Genomic DNA, 22,987 nt, shown 5'->3' on the forward strand with positions numbered 1-22,987 from the left:
AGACCCACACTGGGAGTGTTTTAATGCACCTTCATCATAATTATGATTTATACCTTGGGCAATCTTATTTTCAAAGCTGGAAAAGTAATTCTGCTCTTCATTAAATTAATTGCATAAGCCATGATCTTTAAATATAATGTGTATTCATTAAAGACTAAAATCTGTGAAGTTCTATTAAAAGCTAACAGATAATACGGGCAGTGTAATTGCAGGAGGCAAGTCTGGCTTTCCAACATCAAGAGGTGGTTTAAGCTTTGTATTTAGACATATTTCTTCATTATGCACTGGATTAATCTGCTGGTGTCTTCGGCCAGAAGGAATAAAAGACGACTCACTGGGAGAGATTTCCTTCTACTTTAACTCTGTGCCTTTACTTACTGAACCTTTAGATTTCTACAACGTCCCGTTGTAGTTACTGTGTGCTTTTAGAGCCCAAGCTGTCAAAATTCAGTAATATTAGAACTTCAGGTTTTAATAATTTAAGTCTCAACTTTAGGTCAAAATTTTTTCTAATCCTTATGTTTACAGAACAAATTCCAGTAAGTATACTGAAAGATTCCAATCCTAAAAGCCAAATAAAAAGACGACAGATTGTATTGTTTTTCATCTCACAATCTTTGGGTTAAATGCAGCATTTTTTAAACAATCTGAGTTTGCAATATTGAGAATACTGAGAGTGCTTATGTTATCAGAACCTGATCAGTAGAATCTGAAAAACTACGTTTAAACTCTTTCATTTAAAGTTTTCATTTGGCAGAACAAAGTAACTGTTTGTTTCAAATATAAAAATGCTATTGAGAAGAAAATCAAGCTGGTTTGGAATCTGCAAACTTAGGAATTCTTCTCCTCTGGATTCCACTGTATCTGAACCATCTTACTTGTCAAATGCTACATAATCTGGATTACAACGTTTCTGAAGTGATATAATGCACAAGAGTTCTCATGAAAAAAATCCCAAAGCCAACTTGCTACTGTGTTCTGACACTGCTGTCCATAAGAGGTAATTATGAAAAGGAAGATAATCTGACAATCATAAATTCTAAGCTATGACTTTTTCCCATTGATTCTAATATAAAATATATTTGCCTTCCTAAAAGAAGGCCTTTTTTTTCAAAGGAATTAAATGTTTGATAATAATTGTGGTTTTTTTCTTCTCTCTAGTGTTCATAATGGCTTCTGGACTTTTGGTTTACCCTTTTGGTTTCAACTCTGCTACTGTGAAGAGATTCTGTGAGAATTCAGACATCTACTATGCAGGAGACTGCCAGATTGGCTGGGGGTACATGCTGGCAATTGTTGGGGTCATGTTGTCTGTCTTTTTACCATTCTTTGCAAAATATGCACCAAAAGAGCACATATCTCCAACTCCAATACCTACTATTTTATAGTATTTTATTACTGTTTAAGAACAGAACATTCCTGTCTACGGGCAATGGGCAGAAATTATTATAGCACTTCCATTTAGCTGTATTGCTAAAGAGCAAAGAGGAGATGGGGAAGAGAAGGTCAGATTCACAAAGACCAAAAGTGCATTGATAGTCTTCCGTACGTACGAGCAGCGAACACTCTGGAACTGAAATAAGATGAAGCAGCAGCCTTTATACTGCTCTAAACATATAGTGGCATAATGCCTTAGACAAAAAAAAAATCGGTTTATCCTCAAAACATCTGTCTACCTCCCAGTTTCTTTTGTGTCTCAAAATTGTAAGTCTTTTAAAAGCTTCAATTCACTTTTTATATATTATTAAATGTCAAAACTTTTATGAACCCAATAATTTTAAAATCAATAATGATATTTTGTTACAATTGTTTTGATTAGTGACAAAAGCATGTACTAGTAGCCACGGCCTAAAATTAAGTTTGATATCTAAAATGAACTGTATTCAAGAAAAGTTTTTTTAATCTATATGTATTAGTAGTATCTGCATATTTTAAGTTGTTGGCACACTTTTTAATACTGATCTAATCGTAAAGAATTAATCTTCATGAAGGCTTGCATAAAATTTAAGTTAGATCTCTCTTTGTCTGAAAAGAAGTAACTACTTCCAAAGGCTTCATGATGATTTAATAGTTTAACAACAGCAAAAAAAAATGCCAGAGAATTTTTTTTCAGTGTTTCTTAAATTATAATTTTAGGTGGACTTTTACAAAATTATTTGAACTATTAGAACAGTAGATTTTGTTGTTTGATTTTTAAGGCCAAAAAGAAAAATCTGTTTAAAAAAATGTATGTGCCCAATGGCCCCTATATGTAGCGACAGTGCGAGCCAGAATGAACTAGACTCTAATATTTCCATTAGTATTAAGAGCCCATTATTGTTTAAAAAAAAAAAAAAAAAGTGAAGTGAAATGCTACTGATCACAACTAATAAGAATCTGATGCCATGTCAGAACTAGCAAATGGCCATATTTCATGAGTTTGTATGTGAAATTTGTGAAGTCTGATTTCCACAATAGCACTGAATTCATTACTATCAAGCATTGAAATAAGTGCACTTGATTGCCTTAAGCAAAAGAAACATTGGGTTCTAATCTCACTCCACTGTTATGTTTTTCATTTAAAAGAAAAATTGAATTCTAATTCTATTCTCATCTTTTATTTTCTATTATTTATTAAAAAAAGAAGTAATCACATAGATTATATTTAATTCAGAGCTGTACTTCTTAGTTTTGTATTTTGGCACAAACCAAGTGATTGAATTTATTCTTCACTTAGCTGAGTCCAGCTGATTCCTGAATTTTTTATTTTTTTTCATGTAAAGTGTACATGAAGGGACAGACAGAGACATGTTGAGGATGTATAAGAAAATGCAAACAGAGAGAACAATCACTGTGTTATTTTAAGAAACGTCAAAGACTTCTGTAGTCTTGTTTACATTCCTCACCCTTCTTAACTTCAATGGAACGTTGCATTGTTTTCCAAAATAATTGTCTGTTGTTACATTTTCATGCACTCTAAAAGCAAATTCTGCACATAAACCCAGCAAGTTCCATTACTAATCTTTGAAAATACAGGTTTCAATGTAGAATTAAGTACACCGAGAGACTGCATGTTACGCGTTTTTGCTCTCAGTGACTAAGGAATTCAATCTTCCAAATATTTAACAAAATAGGTTGAAGGAATGCCTCTAAAGTAAGGAGAATAAATTTCAGTCACTTCTGTATAGTAATGTACTTTTCAATAATGTCTTACACTTTTGTTTTCTAATGAACGGCTGAAATAGACAATTTTCATATGAGAGTCAGAAAAGTGAGGAATAACAAACAACAAAAGAAAATCATCACCACGGAGTAGAGAGACAGAGATGCAGGCTTTTCTTTCCTAACCAACCTGTGCCTTTACACTAGAACCATTATACAAGACAGGATCAATATGGTTAAAAAAACAAACAAAACCCAACAACTGAAAAATGTTGAGTAATGTGTATAAACTGTATTACGTAGGGTTTTTTCTGTTTTGTGTAATGTTTATGACTGTTCACTTAATGTTTCACTAGAAAAAGTGATTTGTTAGTGTAAAGTAGAAAACTTTTTTTGCAAAGATCTAAACACTTACCGAAAGTAAAATTATTTTAGATTTTTATTAACAGCCATAACATACCTCCTAGACACAAATGACTTATTCCTGTCATTACTTATTAACATAACTTTCACATATGCAGAACTGGAACCATCAATCATTCAACTGAAATCAGTAGGACTACAATGTTTGTGTGATGTTGATGACACACACAGATGCTTTCAGGCCTGCTCCCATAGTTCAAGTTTCCTTTGCAGTTTTAAATTACTGTTACAGTGGAGCCTTACAATTTACAACACTGCTGTCCCAAATCCTTTACTTCTTAAAACTCAAATTCTGTTGTGAAGATGGACAAGCTCCACATTGTGTAATATTCTGCACCTTTTACGAGTTAAGCTAATGCTTCCATTTGGAACTTTCTTTAATATTTTATAATATATAAAGAAAATCAAATATATGTATATGACCTCTACAACTGGATAGACAAAACTCTCCGTGAAACATCCACGCTCAGAACCAGCTTAGCACAGAAGGTAGAGAATGCAAGTGATTCTTACAACAGTTAGTAAAGCATATACTTTAGATCCTCAACTGGAACATTAAGGGGGAGTGTTGCCAACAATACACGTACTAACACTGACAGATCACTTTTTTAAATAAAAACTGTCTGCGCGTTAAACTGTGTAAAAGCGTTTCCTGTTACAAGTCAAACGATTTACTGGACCAGGTTCAAGTTTTATTCTAAATATATAATTTTTTAAGTGTAACTAAAAGCTGTATTTTCCATTAATGTGTTTCTGCGTTGACTAGCTGGCTCCTTTTTAGAATATTAACTGTTTTCTGTATTTGACTTGTTGGATACAATATTTCAATTATTTTAAATGTGAAATTTCCAATTGCCAACACTGTATAATAAAATTTAAAAAAAAAATAATCACACTGTTCACTGTTTTCTTGACAACTCTTTTGTTTTACGATTCCCACAGATCTGGTACAAAGCTATTGAAGTAGGGGAACTAGCTAAGGGGAAAAGGAAATAGAAACAACAGGAATAATCTATGAAAGTTAATGTTTGAAGGCAAAGACACATAAACACATACACGGTCCATCCCTCATGAAAGATGTTTCTATGGCAAAGGCAAGGAAGTTCTGTGTTCAAATAGTTATTTCCCTCCAATTTCCCCTGTGTCCTTGAGCAATCTTCCTACAGCTTCAGGATGTGTTGCTGTTTCATACGGGTGTTATACGGATTATTTATTTTAAAAAACAACATGAATCAGATAACGTATCAATGGGGACCATATGAATACCTAGTATATACAGCTGCATCCTGTGAAATCTTTCTGTATATCTATTATGTTCATTTCTAGAAAGCTTTAACACATGTTCTTGTAATCCAGCCAAGGAAGGGGAACCTGTTAGTCAGAACTGAAGTGAAATAAAGATACCTCCTTACTTTCTACCAAAGAGCAGCTTTAATGCAACATGCAGAGCCAAAGAGAACTTTGGTGACGTTTGTTTGCTATTAAACTCCTCAAAAGACTTATATAGTCAACATTTTGAAACAGGTATTGAAGGAATTTCTAAGAACTGGAGATCATGAAGAACAATGGCAATCTCAATTAGTATTGATGATCTTTTTCTAAAACACTTGCACTACTGCAAAACTTCAGTGTTTTAATTCAGAATTTCTCCAGTAAAATCTAACCTACTATGTAACAAAACCCTTTATATATAACTAGCAAAGATAAGCTATGAAAAGTAATAATGGAAACAAAACATTGGTACTAACAGATGTTGGATAACACAGCATAGTCACATTTTCAATTATTTAATCAGATTTTCTGTATTAGTTTTGGAAAATGCTTTAGGATGTCTAGCCTTTATGGGTAACGAGTAAAAAATATTAGTTTCAGGCAACCGTCTTAAGTTTCATTCATTTTTTTTACATATGCTGTCATCTCAATATCTGCAATTTTAACGAAATCTTGGAAAGTGTTTTGTTCTTGAATAGTTGCTGGTCTTACAGAGACGCACTTGAAAATGTTTCTCTTTGCATCATAGTTTCCCATGCACCTGTGCACTCGACCTCTAATTAGTCTTGGAAGCTCACGGTCCTTCATCAAAAGCATAATAAACAAATAAAAAAAATTATATTACCTAACATAAAAGCTTTCAAAATGCCTGGTTTCTGAAGACAACATCAAACACAAAAGGAATTTACGTCAGCTTTTTTGCTATTACCAACTCCTTAGAAGCTGAACTGAAAGTCCCACCTTTTTTGCTGAAACAGATGCCTGGGGATACCTGAACAGTGATGGATTATTGCTCTAGACCAGTTTGGGAACAATACAGTATAAGCATCCAGCTTTCCTTTTACACACTAATTTTATGTTTCATCAGAACAACATAGTGTTAGCTTTATAAAAGGCATAATAGCTAGTGGTGTCTATGTTATGTACGGAACCAGGAATACTTACAATTTCGTAAAATACACAAGGCAGAGTCTCCTTTCCATCTCTCAAAAGGAAATTTTTTGCCCCATATGGTCCAGGTGTGACTGCAGAATCAAGCGTACCTATACCATTCAGCAAAATTAAATCATGATGTAACATCAGAGCAGCACTAAGTATGAGATACAAACATACCATGACAACCTTTACTACACAAAAAAGCACTAAGATCCACCAATTCGGCACCGTCTTTCTGTGAGAACTTGTGCTGACAGCACTGGAAGTTCCAATACAATTTATGAGCTCTACATAGTCTTTGTATAGCAAAATTGTATATGATATCTCTCTGAACCGAGTCACCAAATGTACTTTTCATAACCATCACTGTAAACAAGTTATTCCCTTGTTAAGCACAGCAGAACACAGTTCTCATTAAAGTTTTATTGATCTTCATATGCAAATCGACTTTAAATATTTGCAACCTTGTCAAAGTAATAGTTTTCTGAGATGCCATTACATTGTATTCTTATTCATCTTGCTTTAAAGTTTAGTTATTTCAGTCTTTTGTCATGTTCATTTCTCAGATAACGTCAATTAATATGCAAAGTGAAACACATTAAGTCATCTACGTTTAGAAGTACTCCAGACTTGAATTTATCCTAGATAAATTGTATTAAAAATGACTGTAAAACTGTACCTCTCTGTTCCTATTAAATAGGAAAATTTATTGTAACATCCTAAAAACAAGAAAAGAAAATAAATAGGGTGGAAAGAGCTGAAATATACCTATTGTACCTATTTTAGTCACCTTTGAGAGCTGAATGGATCTCCCAGTAGGAAAATTAGCTGGTGCTCATGCCAGTATTTTGTAAGATTAATTATTTCAGCTATTGTTCCTACAGTTAATAACATTTTCTCTTGGCTGTTGTCCTACCATTATTATCAGTTATAGCACAATCTACCATGCTTACCTAAAACTTCAAATAATAGTGGAGTTTTATCAGCATATTGACTCCAGTGCCTCATACTCTCAATGACTGCAGATAAGATTCGCAAAGAATTCTTTTTTTCTTTAATTTTTAATTGAGATGATGAAACTTCCTTTCAGAGGAAGATGAAAACTCAAGTTAGAGACACACACTCATACCATTTCAAAAGGCACACAGACATTTATAGGTTATGCTAAACACCAAATATTTACATTCAAATTACAGTATTTGTTCAGACTATACAAACAACTCCCTGCCAATTTATATGATCATGCTGAGAGTTGTAGGCTATTATAGTATGGAAATTTCAATTCTAAATTTTCAGAAACTTAAGAGGTTTACTAAGGCAGCTAGGACTGATGAAAGCCTCATCTTCCCTCAATTTTCTTTACTGTTCTCTTCATTGTATCTTCCTATTAACTCTCTCCATAAGTTTACCTGACTTTTGTCTTCTGGAACACAATCAGATTGGTTTTCATTCATTTTATTTTGTGGAATTTTGTGGTTAAACTTATATGGGAGACTACGATCCTGCAGACTTCTTGAATCAGTGTTAGGTTTCAGTGGCCACTGTCCTTTAGATGTGTATGTTTGGCTGGTTTCTGTTGTTTTGACATGCTGAGATGAATTACGGTTATCAGAGGTTTTGTGCTGCTGAACAGTTTTCAAACTATTTGAAAGGCTCTCAAACTTTCGAATAATTCCACTATTAGATCTTGAACCTGTTGTATTACTTAAAGGAGCATACTCATTTCTGTTCCAAACCTTAGTACTGGGAGCCTTCTCTTCTGCCCTGCAGTACAACATAAGACACAGTTCAGTATCACAGTATCTATTTTGAATACTCAGATATGTAATAAAAGCAACCTATATATCGTCGTTTTGGCTTTAAAAACAGCTGTTAAATATTCAGACTCAAAACACCTGAGTATACACTGAAATTTATCCATATACAGGGTATTGATCACACCTGTGCTTAAATCCAGCTGAATTCAATAGGCCATAAAAGCTTGCTCAATTATCATCCTGCCCTGTAGAAGGGATCTTTCCTGACCCAAGAGTCACATTTTTTTCCACAACTCCAAAATCAAATAAGCAAAGCTTCTTCTGAGAGGGCTATTTTCAAATTGTTCTATCACCATCACTGAAGAAGTCATTTTACAACAAACTCTAGTGTTGACCGTATTATTTGGAACACCCTTGGTTCTATAAAGGCATCTCAGAAATTGCTTCCACCTACATTCCATTTTGCCCTTGTTTGAAACATTCACTCTCTTTTTGCCATTGGGGAGGAATAGGAGGAAGGGAACAGAGAAAAAGGACAATCACAACATTGTTGGAAGTTTTCCTGCCAGCTCTATGCATCTGAATCTGTAAGCTTTTCCTTGGTTTATAAAAGCACAGAGTTCACAATTATATCCAGTTTTGCTTAAAAGTTTTGATATACGATGGCCCTTATTACAATTACAGAAGCTTATTTGAGTCTATTGATAAATTTTACTTCAAGTAAAGGGGAATCTCAAAAAGTTACATCTAAGACAGGCAAAATTCAATCAACTTTTATGGCAAGACTGAATTTTAGGCTGGATAATAAAGCTAGATATTAGGTCTGATTAATAGGCCTCATTAGCTACACTGGAAAGATACTTAATTTCAGTGCCATTTGGCTCATAAGCACAATGGAATTATTGAGGACTACAGTGATGATCTGAGAGTTAAAAGGGTCCCTCTGAATGCTACAAGAATATTGAATAACATAAGATATATTTTCACATGCGAATAATTTTCGTTAAGGAAGGATAATAAAAATTAAAGACTTCACCAACCTGCAGGCATACGAGTTTTTTCCAGCATTTGTTAAATGCTTTGATGCATTCAGTGGTTTCATAAGGGAAGGAGCGACCTGATGTTCTGTTCGGCTTTCAAAGACAATGGACTTTGATGCATTTGGTGGTTTCATAAGGGAAGGAGCAACCTGATGTTCTGTTCGGCTTTCAAAGACAAGTTTAGTATCAGTGACAGAGCCACAGCGTTATTGTAAGACAGACACATGGATCATAGTTTGTGAAATAATTAGTACCCAAATAAAAATCAATAAGGGACAAATAATTGGCTTTTACATACCCATTGTTTGATGCATTCTGTAGTTCAGCCACTTCCGGGTTTGCAGTTCCCCAGCCTAATTCTCAAAAGACAAATGATTTAATATGGATACAAACTGAAAAGACTGAAAAGGCAATAGGTCTACTTAGGGCTCCTGATCTTCATCAGCTGAGTGTTCCACAAATAGTCTCACAGAGGAGGGAGAATTAAAAAAATATTTAAAAAAAAAAGGAACACGATCTTTTGATATAAGGCAGTTTCTAACAAGTAGGTTAATCCTCCAGACTTTTTCTTTATTATAAGCAAAGTTTTTTACTTTATTATAAGTAAAACATAATGAAAGTACCAAAGGCAGAATTCTGCATCATTCTTTCCGAGTAGAATTTGAGGAACATAAGTTCTCTTCTGAATGACAAGAAAGACATGTTATAAATGTTTCTTCTTGTAACACAGGACTTGAATGTTGATTGAAATCAACTGAAAACAAAAGGTCAGAGTTTCAAGAGACTCTATTTAAATGCCAGTGCTACTTCATTCTCCAACACACAAAGACTCAAACTCCCTCTAGGCACAAAGTATAAAAAGCTCAATTGTATAAAGGAGAAAGAAATTTCCTGAAGGACATTTTTTTACATAATGAACTTTTCAGAAATAAACAAGGATGATACAGTTCTTGATAATGTCTAATTTAATAAAATACAAGTATAAAGTTAAGATTTATTTGGATTTAGAGCCATTGCAAAAAATATATATCTTACTTACCAAATGATGTGGGAGAAAAGTTGTAATTACGAGTCCCAGAACTGGTACCTGGCTCATTTTCAAGTGGATTTGAAGTGAGGGGTTGTCTATTTCTTTTTTTCTGATTGAACAGAGGTACAGGCAGACAACCTAAAATTAAATTTAAAATAATAATACTACTCTTCCAATAGCAAAATTGTACAAAATCTACACTTAAAATATGTAAATAAATTTAGGCAACAATTATTTTACAGCATTCAGAGGAATTACATTTCATAAACATGTAACAGACCAGCCATTGCCTCCCAGAATTTCTATTCCCAGCCCTCTGTCCTGCACATAATCCTGTGAATGAGACATTTCCCTTAGTGACCAGTCCCCTGACTCTATTCAAAATCTTGCCCTGTGCTGCAATAAAACAGATAACCCATGCAAGGCCACTCAGGAACTGGGGGTCTAGGACTGAATACTCGATATGCTGTATGAATACTATGTGTGTGTGTGTGTGTATAGATACATATAAGCATAATGAGGTACGAACTGCAAAGCACAAATGAAGGGATGGTACCTGCCGTGCTGCGAGTTGAGGTGTCAGCCAAGCTCCTTTTCATTTCTTTGCCGTATCTTAACAGGCAACACTGTATTGATTACTCCAAATTTGCTGTATGGAAGTTGGATAAGCAGACGCAATAAGCTAATTAATGTTGTAAACATATCTAAATTTTATGGCAGTTTCTCTTAACTCTAGGCACCCAGTGACAGGCATCGCTTCAGAAAAAAGCCTAACATGCGAGCAGTTATACTGAATTTAGAAGATCCACATGTAACAAGCAATTGCTCTTTGTAGATTAAGGGCTCAAATGATTACATTCTTGAAGTAAAAGTTTTTTTAAAGTGGATTAAAAATATTTATTTCATTTCTGAATTTAAAAGCACGTACACAAATACAAGGATTTTTTTTTTAAATCCTGAAAATAGAATGCTAATAGAAAACGCATACTTACACATTGCTGCAAAGTGTGATGGCAAAGTACATGCTTTGAGTAAACAACTTAACTGTTCTGTAAAAAAGTGTCACGCTTCAACAAATAAACTTATTTTCTGTACTTTATGGTACAGACCTAAAACCTTTACCCAATTTCCTCATATATAACATCCATCACAAGTTAAAATCACATTATTATCAAATATTATCAACAAAGTATACATTAACATATTAGGTACAGGTAGTTTGTTTCCTGATTACTCGTATAGTGAATGTTTATACATTTCTCCATACGTTGAGGATACTACACAGACTGTTATGTAGCTTTTGTTGCTATTCTATCACAGTTAGCTACTGGTGCATATTGCCTTTAGTGGCACGTGAATAATACCACATACTTGTGTGTATAAATAATGTAAGACATTACCTGTACATTTGTTTTGATCTGGCAGTTAACAATAGGCAGCTATTAAAGATGCTGCTCAGAATGAAGCACAATTATCTACTACAGCTAGACTAATAGATCAACTCACGGTCTATTTCAGTGAGATACGTCAATTACACGTTACATTACAGCAACTTCTAGTTCATTGCTGTTATACAATTTAGACTGTATTGCTAGCACTATGAAGCCTAATGGTTATCAGTAACTTGTACAATAAAACCCCATGAACTTGACATTTCAGTTTACGAAGCCAGTTTTGGGGTTGCATAGCATTTCAGATTGCATTGTTTTGCTTTCTGTCCCCTCTTGATGGGCAACCAAAACCCAGACCTAAAGCTATAGAAAAAAAAAATTCGGCTAAGGCTAGAGAGGAGGAGAATACCTGGGCAAGCCTCTCGCTGTACTTCACACAGCAGCAGCACCAGACACTGGCTAAAAGTGCCTGAAGCCCTTGCTGGAGGCTGAGGGAGAAGGCTGAGGAGAAGCCCGCCAAAAATAACGGCCCGAAAGCGAGCGCCCTCGCGCCTGAGGGAGAGGAAAAAGGGCGGGAAGGGGCTGCTCGCGCGCTGCTCCCTGAGGCGGGGCTACCGCAGGGGGCGGCCCTGAGCGACGGGCGGCGGCACCGGCCCGGTGGGAGAGGGCGGCGACGGGTGGGGGGGGGACACGGTTAAGTTGGTCCTTTCGAGGATTTAATCAATTACCTCCGTACCCGTGGAGCTGGTGCAGGTGATGTTACGTTCAGTACTTAAGAGAACCCGGGGCTGGAGCTGAATTACCACAAATGTGCGAACACAAACATAAATAAAAGTCTTTTGCATTCTCAACGCTGTTTGTCTCTTCAACCACTCTTCTGTGTTGTACACACTGATGTCAACTGTGTGAATCCTGTCTGGTTCCTGTATAAAACCTTCGGCAAGACTGGGGCCTGTACTGTTTTTGTAATCCTTCAGCCTTAGAAGGCTTTGGTTTCATATACATTTTATTATTGCATATGTTTTTCAGCTCGTGGCACAAATTTGAAGCACTGCCAGATAATTGTATGTAGTACGTGACAGCAGTCTGAACTCTTAATGAACTAAACACGATCCTACACCATTTTTCAAAGCGTAAGTATTGGCACAGCACAGGAATGAGGGATTTGTCCCGGTGTTTAATTGAGAAGAGCAAAAGCTTTTCAAGTATCTGCATTTATGCCACAAATTTGTGGGTGCTCGTAATGCCCTGGGAGACCAGGAGTTAAAAACTAATTGGAAGTAAAGTTGTTCTAAGGGTATAAAAGAAGCCTCTAGAGCTTTAGTTCCTAAACTCATGTTTGGAAACACAATCTGCCCTAAAAAAGCTCTTCTTGGGGGATGAACTTCTTGCATGTTAAATGAGGTAAGTGCACAAATGATCTCTGTTCCATTCAGTGTTTTGCAAGGAACGATAACTGCTGCAGTACCACCAGCAATCAAAGATAAACTATACGTTCTAGCTCGGCATTTTTGCGTTTTGCCATCCACTTTTGGAACTGCTGTGGTGTTTAAATGCAGCAAACCCTAGATTCGGGGCGTGAGGGGTTTTCCCAGGCAGGGTGTAAATTGCCGTCCTGGCACCACCGCCGAGGAGACGAGGGTCAAAGGACAGTACAGACTGTCCAGCATTGTAAAATACAGCTTTACTGCTTTGTTTAATAAATTACTTACAATGATTAAATACCCGACAGCTTCCAAGTGCAGCAGTAATACAGCTGAGCGTTTAAGTAAACAGCTGCTCTGTATTAACTCGTTGTAAGGTTCAGCAAACCTGTACACACAAGCTGAAACAGAGAGAGCAACTTTGGTAGGAAATATATTCCTGGCAGAACTTGTCTTGATAAGTCCTATGTTTAGCTTTATTTTCATAGCCCTCCAGTCTATTAGCCTGCGTTACTAAGCCTTTCCTAGGCACGAGCCAAACAGTCCCTCAGCCACTGGAGTATAATCTTAATAAACAACAATGTTCAATAAACACTCTTTATTCCCTTGCAATATAACCTTTTTTTTATATTTATATTGTATGTCAGATACTAATTGCAAATATTTCTGTCATTTACAGTAGTTATTATTACAGTTTCTGTTATTAAGACCTTTTGTTCTAACTGTTTTGATCCTCATGATGCAAGTTATGGCTGCATTTTGGCTTAAGTTTCAGAAGCCTCTCCGAATGCTTTCAGCAATGGAAAAAATCAAGTTGTTGGCTAAGGGTTATTTTGGGGGAGAACACACCTATTGTCCCATGGTGGTCTGTACCTGTTTCCTTTTCAATAAGAGATTGCAGAAGTTAGAAGGGCCGTCACTGACAAAGTTGTTCGATGTGTTAGAGGTCTGTGTTAGCAGATCCAGAGGCGGAACTAGAGCCAGGAATACTTGGTAAGTCAGTCGTGGATAAATTGCAATTTAATTTCAGCTCATGTTTCTTCTCATCACTGTTCTTCAGATACTAGAAAACAAAAAAAGGTCATACAAGCAACAACATGCTTTGAGGAACTCAGCTGTTCTTGGGGTTTTTTTTAGATGAAATTACTTGATGTTTCAGCATTATGTGTTGATCAAGAGCCAAGATACGATTCATATTTTACTGTTTTTGCTCACTTTTAAATCATTCTGCCCTTGTTGTGAGAATACAGTAATGTTAATGTAATGTAAAACATACATGAGCATACTTGTTATACCTAGTTTGCAATGCAAAAATGTGACATTTAAGTGCATTATTAAAGTTTACATTTAAAAAGCCTTTTCATACTGTCATTAATACAATATCTACCTATAGATCATATATTAATAGAGATTGCCTATAGAAGTTAACTTTTGAACTGTGTGACAGTACCTTTAACAGACGTGGGGATATGACTACATATGGTAAGTGAAGGGGAGGGTTCCTGCAGAGGGAGGAGTGCCAGGATAGCAACTCCCCGCCTCCCAAGGGGAGTCTAAAACTCTTAGAGAAATGTTTATTCACTTTCATTCACATCTGACCTAAAAAGGCTTAAAGAATTTCCTATTAAAAGAATAAAGAGCCTTTTTTATTGTTTTTTGGGGGGTGGCAAAAGTTTTACTTTATCATTATTTTCTGTTTTGCTTTCAGCAATTCTTAGAGCTGCTGAAAAGCATGACTTCGTCTTCTGTTGTTGATAAACCTCCGGTAAGACGGGTTGCTATCTTCGGGGGAACTCATGGCAATGAGTTATCAGGGGTATTTTTGGTCAAGCACTGGGAAGAGAATGGAGCTGAGATTCAAAGAAGAGGAATGGAAGTGAAACCATTTCTTACCAACCCAAGAGCCGTGAAGAAGTGTACTAGATACGTTGACTGTGATCTGAACCGTGTGTTTGACCCTGATAATCTTGGGTAAGAATAGTTGTACTTTCTGTTGTTTTACTTTTCTGTCTTTTAAAATTGTAAGGAGCTTCCTTTCCAGATTAAAATGTTAACACAAGTTCCACTACTATTTTAACTGTGCAGTCACATAACTGAAATTATTGACCTTTAACCCAAAAAGAACAAATTGCGTGAGTGTTAACAGATTCATTTTAAAAGTACTGCCAGTAGAATGAGTCTCAAACCAACATATAATCTTAAAAACAGCATTTAAAATTAGTATTAGATTAGCTGTATTTGTGTTAAGTATTGCTGGTCTGAGATACAAAGTCATTATTTTTCACGTCTTCCTGTGCAATTCAGCTTTGGAGCTCTTCTGAATGCAACTATACTTGCAGGAAGATAGCAGATAAAAGCAATTTAAAGGTGGACATCTGAGTATCTGCAGGAATGGCATACAAATCAGGGAAGTCTATTTGATTTCAGTTATATACAGTAAAAGATACAAAACTTGAAATGAGCCAAGTTAGAAATAATGTATTCTATGGTAAAATGATGGCCACAAAGCCTCACTAATTTAACTGACTTATTATTTTAGAAGAAATACAATCTAAAATTACTGTAAAATAGTAAATGATTTTACATTTTTAATGGTATTTTATGTTTCTCTGCTTTTGAGACATCTGTTCCAGAAGTATAATGTGTAAACATTCTTATGCTTAGTATAGTTGCAAGCTGAACAGGTAAAAAAGTGTCAGAAAAGTTTTAATAGTAAAGGTGAATATCACTGAAAGAAATACGTGTCACATATTTTGTAAGCGTGATTATTCTTACGCTGCACATCTTTTCATCTGCCTTTTCCTCTTAGAATTTTGTTGTTGATTATTGTATTTAAGATAAACAGACTTTTTAACACGTAACTATTGAGGCCATTCTTAATTGCTTACTTAGGAAAACATCTGGAAAAATAGTGGTTTTGTTTGTTTTCAGCTGCTTTGAACGTTTTCAGCTGCTTTGAACATAAAACACTTGACAAAATAGCAGGTTAAGACAGTTGCAGGTTGTCTTAATTTTTGAAACTAATACTCCTCAGTAACTCCTATTAAATTACCCAGTCCTATTACAACACTGCTGAATGTTTGGAATAGCTTCACCTGATCCCTTTAAGTGTAGGCCCTTCAAGATTACAAATTATTTACAAAATAAGAAAAAGGAGAGTGAAATCCTGATACTACTGAAAGTAAGGGTTGGCTATTGGCTCCAATAAGAAGCATTTAACAGTCTTATGTGAAGAAACCTTGAATTTCAAGCACAGAATTAAAGAATACAAAGGTAGATTATGTGATACACAGAATCATAAAAAGAGGAAAAGGAGCTTGAAGGGCTCACATAAAAATTCTAATCCATCTCACATCCCACAGTAGGTCAACCACATGTAGACATTCCCAACAGATTATGTCTTACCATTTCTTACACTCCAGCAGTGGTGATCCCATAATTTTCCTTGTCAGCCTCTTCTGATACTTAAATATCCATGCAGTTAGTAAGTAGTAAGGTGTTTTGTTAGTATTTAAAAAAAAAAACAACTTTCTTTATGCCACTTAATACTGATATTTCTTAGAAAATTAAAATATCACCAAACTGGAGCTGTTGTAAAAAAACCCTGAATTTAGCACAAAAGATACTAGGTGTTTCTGTATTGTACTTGGGTAGTATCCCAAGCCTGTTGTCAAAACCAGATTTTTTTGTCTGTGCAGAACAAGCCTGAATCTGCAACAGTTTTGTACACTTTTAATACGTAAGAGATCTTTGTGTCATACATCAGTTTCCTACAGAGCCCTTATACCGACAGGAAGCCAATCTCAGACCTTTCCTTAGGCTAAGACTGTTTCTTCAAAGTGTAGTACAGCTGTAGTCACCTGAGATTACAAGCACTAAAAATCTGAAGGAACAGAGTTGAGGTAGCAAAATCTTTTATGAGCTTTGAGAGTCAGGAGGGCTCAAAACAAGAGACTGTAAAAGTCTGATCAGAATATGAGAAGACAAGAAATAAAGCAACTTATGAAAGGCATTGTGACTGATGTCCAAGGTAAAAGGGCACAGACCAAGATCTGAATACTCTCTTCAGCAGGAGGTAGATCCAGTCTTGGAAGGGGTTTAAGTTGTTGATAAATTTTGAGTTAGTTTTCTGCATAGGGGTAAATTTGGGGATGTAAAGAAATGAGAGAAGTAAATAGTCTCCATCTAAAATCAGATCAAAAAATTCTGACTACCCTTCTACACAAGACACATAATAGTGAGACCTGTTTAACGATTTTCAAGGACAAATTAATTAAATTTTAACAGTTCAGTAATTAAATAGGTGATTTCAACTCCAGTCAATTATGGAATTAAAGTAAAAGAAAAGGGTATACAATATTTTGTTGACTGTAAAGCCATGGAATGAGTTCACTAATTTCTTTGTACTGATATTAACAGCAGGACAGTGATGGAAGATATTCCATATGAAGTGAGAAGGGCTCAGGAAATCAATCATATATTTGGTCCAAAAGGTAGTGATGATGCGTATGACCTTATTTTTGACCTTCACAACACCACTTCTAACATGGGTGGTACCCTTATTCTTGAAAACTCCAGGGATGACTTTACAATTCAAATGTTTCATTATATCAAGGTAAAACCAATTTAAATGAACTATTAAAATAGATTATTAATTGTAACGTTGTATTACTATATATTATTTTGTAGTTTCTTTAAATATACTAATATTTATTCTGCAAAACTGTTTAAAATATTTAATCACATGTAGGATGGGGTTTTTTAATCAGAGATAATTATAAATTTTGATTATAACATCAGGCAATTCAGATTTGAACTCATCATGATCTTTATGTATTAAAATGAATGTTAGTAAGACTGATGGGCAAAGAGGAATGCTTAGAATAACATCTATGAAAATGAATGTAATTTAATCTGCTTTCACACTGATCTGTCAGGAACTTGGATAAATTTGGGTCACACATGCTAAATAGTTAAACATTAATTTTATGAAATAAAGACATGGAAAAAATAATGGAACTAGGTAATGACAGATGTTCCCTTCATCAGTATTTATAGGAACAGTGATATGTCTTTAGAAGCTGCTTGATTCTGCTGTTTCCGAAGTGGTTAAGTGTTGGTAGAGGGAGGTTTGCAGAAGTGCTGGTTTAAGCGTAATTTGGTTGAAGGACTAGTGACCTAGACAGTGACTGATGAAATCAAGGTTAGGGCAATGCTGTGCCATTTCAATTTTTTTTCCCTTAGAAACAAGTTATATATTAACATTTGATTTTTTTTTTCTTATTAAATGTATCCCATTTAAATGTTTTTAAAATACTTGAAGTTTAGAAAGCTTATGACTGCAATTTTATGAAGAGCAATGGCAGGCAGTCATCAAGAAAGAGGCCTGAAATAGGTTTCTGCGTCAAAAAAAGGTTAAAGTAAGGCTTAATTCACAATCTAAGGCCTCATAAAAGAATCTAGGTCTAACACAAAAAATACTTGAAATCTGCTTTTTGGTGTTTTGATTCCAAGTTTTGGAACACTGATCAGTAGATTTTACTTCCTGTTGGCAAGTTAAGACTAGAACTGTGTTCTTTGCCATTGCAAAGTTCAGTGGAGCATGCCTGGCTTGAGTTAATGGAAAGGAGACCAACAAATACAGCTTTGTGTTTTTTCTAAAGATGTCCTACTTCTTTGAGGGCTGTGAAATAAAGGCAACATATTGAAGACATTGTGTAAATCACTTCTGCATCAGTAATCTTTTGTGGCACAACATTTTAAAATATTTGCATAACAAAGACATTTTTAACCAATCTCCACAGAACGCTTTGGCTCCAGAACGCTGTCCTGTTCTGCTGATTGAACATCCTAGCTTGAAATATGCAACAACTCGATCTGTAGCAAAACATCCTGTTGGTAAATATGAAAAATAAAGACTATTTTAACCCACCATAAATTATTTAAAAATATATCTCTTCCCAGATCTGTTCATTTCATTACACAGAGCGCTGTGATCCCCAGCAGCTATTTGACATTATATTTGCCAAATTAAATGTATGTGATTATCTTTTCTTCTGAAGAGTTCTCATTTATACTTGGCTTCCAAAGTACAGAAGCCAGATGGAAATTCTTAAACTCAGTTAACCCACTGCTTGCAGAACATATTTATAATATATGAGGATAAGGAAGTAACAGCTTCAGTAAAAAAATGTTTACTTCCTCTAAATAAGCCTTGGCTGGAACGCTGGGTGTTAGCCAAGAAGAGGAAAAGAGAAGATGTGATAAAGGAATGAGGAAATGATGTTCTGCATGGAAGTGGTTAACTTTTTCATTTAGGGACTCAAAACCATAACTACAGAAAAAAAATCATTAGTTTGCTTTTCCTATTAAACAATGAGTTCTCTAAAATGCAGCATGGAAAAATAGGATGAGGAAAAAAATAAGAGAAAAGAATATATATAGTGACCCTTCCTCTTACCCTGGTAGCACATTCAAAAATGTACATATGGTTCTTTAAACTGATCCTGACTGGTGAGCGACATTTTCTGCTTGCCTTAGGAAAATCACAGAACTCTGCACTTTAAAATTCCTCTGAAACATAAAACACAGACCCAATCAGACATCTATTTCTGCTCTGTAATCTAAATGTGATATATTATGGATATATTAATAATCTCCCTCATCTGCAAACAGGTGTGGAGGTGGGTCCCCAGCCACAAGGTGTTCTTAGAGCTGATATTTTGGACAAAATGAGGAAGATTGTCAAGCATGGCCTTGATTTTGTGCAACTTTTTAACGAAGGTAGAGTAAGTAATGAGAGAATATAGCCCCCTGTGTCCTGTTTTAGTGGACTAGCTCAGGAGATTATGTTTTTAAAAAAAAATATATTGGGCTACAACATTTTACAGAAAAATGGGGAAGAGGGGAAGTGGGGTGTTCTCTAGACCACCTAAGGGTGGCATCAGAAAGTCATAATTCCTGTCTAGCTCCTTTGGGTAGCTTCAAGAATAGTTCCTCTTTCTGAGGATTCAATAACCATACTTGATCTTAATCTTACAGTTGCTTCGAGAATCTGAATAGCTAACAATATATCTATAGTAGTATGTGCAAGGAGTGAAGTGATTAATTTACAAGTCTTCTGTGCATTGCTATCTAAAATTAAAGTAGTTTTTGTAAGATTGTTACACCTGTGTACTGTCTAAAATACATACTGACAAAAATAGTTGCTTAAATTCTTCTAGAGTACATTTTGTCAGGGGGCTCTTTTTGAAAGTAGAAGGAAAAGAATATAGTTGTGCACATCAGAATCTCCATTATTGTGCTGGAATGGTAAAGATTAAATAGCAGTGATATCATTCTGTGTTGTGCAGCACTATCAAAGACAGGCCTGTCAATGATTTCTTCATCTAGAAGATACATCTTTCTAAGTATACAGTAAAAGTCCCATTTCAGCACTGAATTTTGGTCTGGGCTTCGTATGCTACAATATGTGACTGGACCATCTTTCTGCAACTGAGCTTCTAGGGGACAAAAATCTGGAGCAGGACATTTTTATGGTACATGAACAAATCACTAGTGTATAAACCCTGAGAGGTACAGCATAGAGATTTAAGCCATTCTAAGGAGAATAAATAATGCATTGTTCTTTTTAAAAGGCAGCTGTTCATTTTGACATTAAATTACATTTATTGTTTCTAGGAAAGGAATTTCCACCGTGTACAATTGAGGTTTTTAAAATAATGGAGAAAGTAGATTATCCCAGGAATAAGAATGATGAAGTTATTGCTATTATTCACCCTAAACTGCAGGTAAATTCTAAAATAGTTTCCATTTATGACCTTTTATAAGTATTCCTGTGTTGCTTCTGCTACGCTGTAGTATTTTTTAGTAGTAAATATTTAAAATGACAATATTGCCAATGGGTTTATTGAATACTTTAGACCTTCCCTATGGTAAGTTCTGTCACTAAGGTCATACAGTATTTCAGTAACTGACCTGGGAATCGCTGAATCTAAAATCACTTTTGAACCTAACACTAAAAAGAAAAAGACAACAGGTTATCTCATTTTCTAAAACATAAATCTGATTTTGAATTCTAAAATAAGGGTCTGTTTTTAATCAATTATGAGCACGTGCAGTTTCCTTTTAGTTCACCTTTACCAGTGAATTCTATACAAGCTTGAAAACGAGGGCCAGAAAATTGAAATTACATCCTGAAGATTAAAAGGAATTCTTTTTAATGTTTTTGCTGTAAAACGCAGAGAATATGATTACTATAAACTCAGAAATCACATGAAATATACAAAAACTGGAAAGTAAATATTTTCTATTTATTTTCTTTCTCTAAGGATCAAGACTGGCAGCCACTGAACAATGGTGATCCTCTATTTTTGACTCTTGATGGAGAAGTAATTACATATAAAGGGGACTGTACAGTTTATCCAACATTTATTAATGAAGCTGCATATTATGAAAAGAAACAAGCTTTTGTAAAAACAGTAAAAGTGAAACTTACTGCAAAACACATCAGATCCTCAGTCTTAGACCAGAACAATTCTTAAAGGCTTATTACAGATTTTTCCTACAAAACGTGGATTTCTCCTTTGTGAAATCCAGTGTCATTCATGGAATAAAATAATGCAGAATCTAATTTTAAAATGTAATTTAATTAACATTGCTGAGCACTTTTAAGATGATACATACTGTCATAATGCTAGTTATGACTACTGTTTACTTTTCTAATAGAGTACTACAGATGCAAAGAATAAATATTTTTATGAAGTTTGTTAGTTGACACATAAAATTATTAAACAATGTACCACATGTGGGTTAGAGACTATAAAAATTATATCCAGCATCATATAGAAATATGCTCATCCACAAAACTACATCATATAAAAAAATTACAGCATTTCTACTTGAAGTTTGTTAGTTGACACTATATAAAATTATTAAACAATGTACCACATGTGGGTTAGAGACTATAAAAATTATATCCAGCATCATATAGAAATATGCTCATCCACAAAACTACATCATATAAAAAAATTACAGCATTTCTACTTCATAACCCAGGCCTCCAATAACCATCATTTTTTAAAATAGGGTGATCCTTGAAACTAATTCCTCAGATAAACATACAAAATATGAGACAAAGGAAAAGCTAGGGAGGGAGAAAGAGAGTAAATATATATATATTAAAATGCTATTATATTATTTGCATATACGACTAACTTCTATTGCGCTGAAGTGGAAGCTTTAGGGTTTGTTCTATTTTTCTTTTCATACTTAGGAAGATATAAAATAAGCTAAAAACATGATTTGAGAAAAATATACTAAAATGAAATTGAAAGCTTTTTAAAGTATTACAAGATTAAGTCAAGCTTTTGCTGATTTAACATTAATTTAAAAGTTAAAAGGTTTGAATTTAGAAAGGATCTAATAGTCAGAAACATAATGGAGCGATATTCAAATTCAGGAAAAAGATGCACTTATGCCATGGAAACTTTTGAAGAAAATTTTTATTGCAATGGAGACAAGAGCTTTATAACATTCTGGGTGCAGCCACCTAATGCTTATAGCATTTTCCAAATAAAATTGTAATCAACTGTTGTACCCCAGAAGTTTTCAGTGAAGGTAGCAAGATTAGGTAAATGCAATGCACAAACCATACCTGAGTATTTCAGAATGGAAATTCACAAGAATTCCATATGGGGAGACTTCTCAGAATTGTGAGACTGACTTGTCCTGTGTTTGTAGAAAGCAAACTTGTCAGAGTAGCTGAAAAAGAGAAGAAAATGGGGATTTAATTCATTTTCGAGAGTTTTTAACATGTTTGACAGAGAAAACAATAAAAACTTTGCATAAGGGTACAATAATGAGCTGTTTACTGAAAGATTCACTGTCTAAATAACCCCCAAATTCTATCTGTTGAAAATTGGTATCTTCCTTATTTACTACTAAGCCAAAAATCTTTTTTTCCTTGATTTGTGTAATCTCCCTGGCAATGAAATGAAAACACAAGACAAAGATGTTTATTGAATTACAAGTTTTATTTCTTTCATTTAAATAAACATTGTATAAAAAGTACAGAATGATCTGCTGCAGTCATTACTCGTAGCGTTCTTGATAAGACCCTTGAGACAGGAGATGTTGTGTGTGATCTGGCAGGGCTCTGTGCCCACAAAAGGAGGGTATTTTCTCAGCGAAGAACTTTCAGAAACAACCTCCCAGTTTCCTCCTCAGTTTTATCATACAGTTTTGTACCTGCACATTGACACAGCACATTCCTTATGGTTTTTGTGCCTTCCCTGTTTTGTGGCTACACCTACAGTGTGACCTCAGCACAGCGCAGAGACACCTGAAGTTATTT

The 22,987-nt window shown here is 34.9% G+C and overlaps 3 protein-coding genes across 5 annotated transcripts in view; 2 read left to right on the plus strand and 1 right to left on the minus strand.

Moving 5' to 3' along the window:
- Nucleotides 1-2,369, plus strand: part of TMEM211 (transmembrane protein 211) — a gene marked incomplete at its 5' end in the record, with an annotated part of 53,617 nt that extends 51,248 nt beyond the window's left edge. The window contains one exon of the mRNA XM_014953325.1: nucleotides 1,162-2,369. Coding sequence (XP_014808811.1) covers nucleotides 1,162-1,388 — 227 coding nt within the window. The remainder of the gene's footprint in view (nucleotides 1-1,161) is intronic.
- Nucleotides 2,370-5,445: 3,076 nt separating this feature from the next.
- On the minus strand, nucleotides 5,446-10,417 carry SPATA22 (spermatogenesis associated 22). The gene is made up of 8 exons (XM_014953324.1): nucleotides 10,375-10,417; nucleotides 9,876-9,956; nucleotides 9,087-9,141; nucleotides 8,789-8,881; nucleotides 7,401-7,755; nucleotides 6,945-7,074; nucleotides 6,001-6,098; nucleotides 5,446-5,637 (listed from the first exon to the last, which is right to left on the minus strand). Exons 1-8 carry the CDS (start codon nucleotides 10,415-10,417, stop codon nucleotides 5,446-5,448), a joined length of 1,047 nt encoding a protein of 348 aa, XP_014808810.1.
- A 1,818-nt stretch (nucleotides 10,418-12,235) lies between these two features.
- ASPA (aspartoacylase) lies at nucleotides 12,236-21,529 on the plus strand. 3 transcript variants are annotated; one of them, XM_014953394.1, is made up of 7 exons: nucleotides 12,236-12,342; nucleotides 14,342-14,604; nucleotides 17,053-17,248; nucleotides 18,438-18,531; nucleotides 19,309-19,416; nucleotides 20,314-20,423; nucleotides 20,964-21,529. In XM_014953394.1, exons 2-7 carry the CDS (start codon nucleotides 14,366-14,368, stop codon nucleotides 21,174-21,176), a joined length of 960 nt encoding a protein of 319 aa, XP_014808880.1. In that variant the 5' UTR covers nucleotides 12,236-12,342; nucleotides 14,342-14,365; the 3' UTR covers nucleotides 21,177-21,529. The 3 variants fall into 3 exon arrangements, with proteins under 3 accessions (XP_014808880.1, XP_014808878.1, XP_014808879.1); XM_014953392.1 differs by lacking the exon at nucleotides 12,236-12,342 and adding an exon at nucleotides 12,555-12,613; XM_014953393.1 differs by lacking the exon at nucleotides 12,236-12,342 and adding an exon at nucleotides 12,555-12,613 and having other exon boundaries at nucleotides 17,056-17,248.
- Nucleotides 21,530-22,987: the final 1,458 nt, after the last annotated feature.

This window comes from Calidris pugnax, unplaced genomic scaffold (genome assembly GCF_001431845.1).
Source record: "Calidris pugnax isolate Ruff unplaced genomic scaffold, ASM143184v1 scaffold133, whole genome shotgun sequence".
Taxonomy (NCBI): Eukaryota; Metazoa; Chordata; class Aves; order Charadriiformes; family Scolopacidae; genus Calidris; species Calidris pugnax.

Bases quoted from the DNA above. Each gene is read 5' to 3' on its own strand.
- SPATA22 (XM_014953324.1), bottom strand. From the start codon at position 10,417: ATGAAAAGGAGCTTGGCTGACACCTCAACTCGCAGCACGGCAG. The intron at 6,099-6,944 runs GTAAGCATGGTA...TGAATGGTATAG, and splicing joins ACTATTATTTGAAGTTTTAG to GTACGCTTGATTCTGCAGTC. The intron at 5,638-6,000 runs GTAAGTATTCCT...CTTTTGATGAAG, and splicing joins CTTGTGTATTTTACGAAATT to GACCGTGAGCTTCCAAGACT.
- ASPA (XM_014953392.1), top strand. The intron at 18,532-19,308 runs GTAAATATGAAA...ATCTGCAAACAG, and splicing joins TGTAGCAAAACATCCTGTTG to GTGTGGAGGTGGGTCCCCAG. The intron at 20,424-20,963 runs GTAAATTCTAAA...TCTTTCTCTAAG, and splicing joins TTATTCACCCTAAACTGCAG to GATCAAGACTGGCAGCCACT.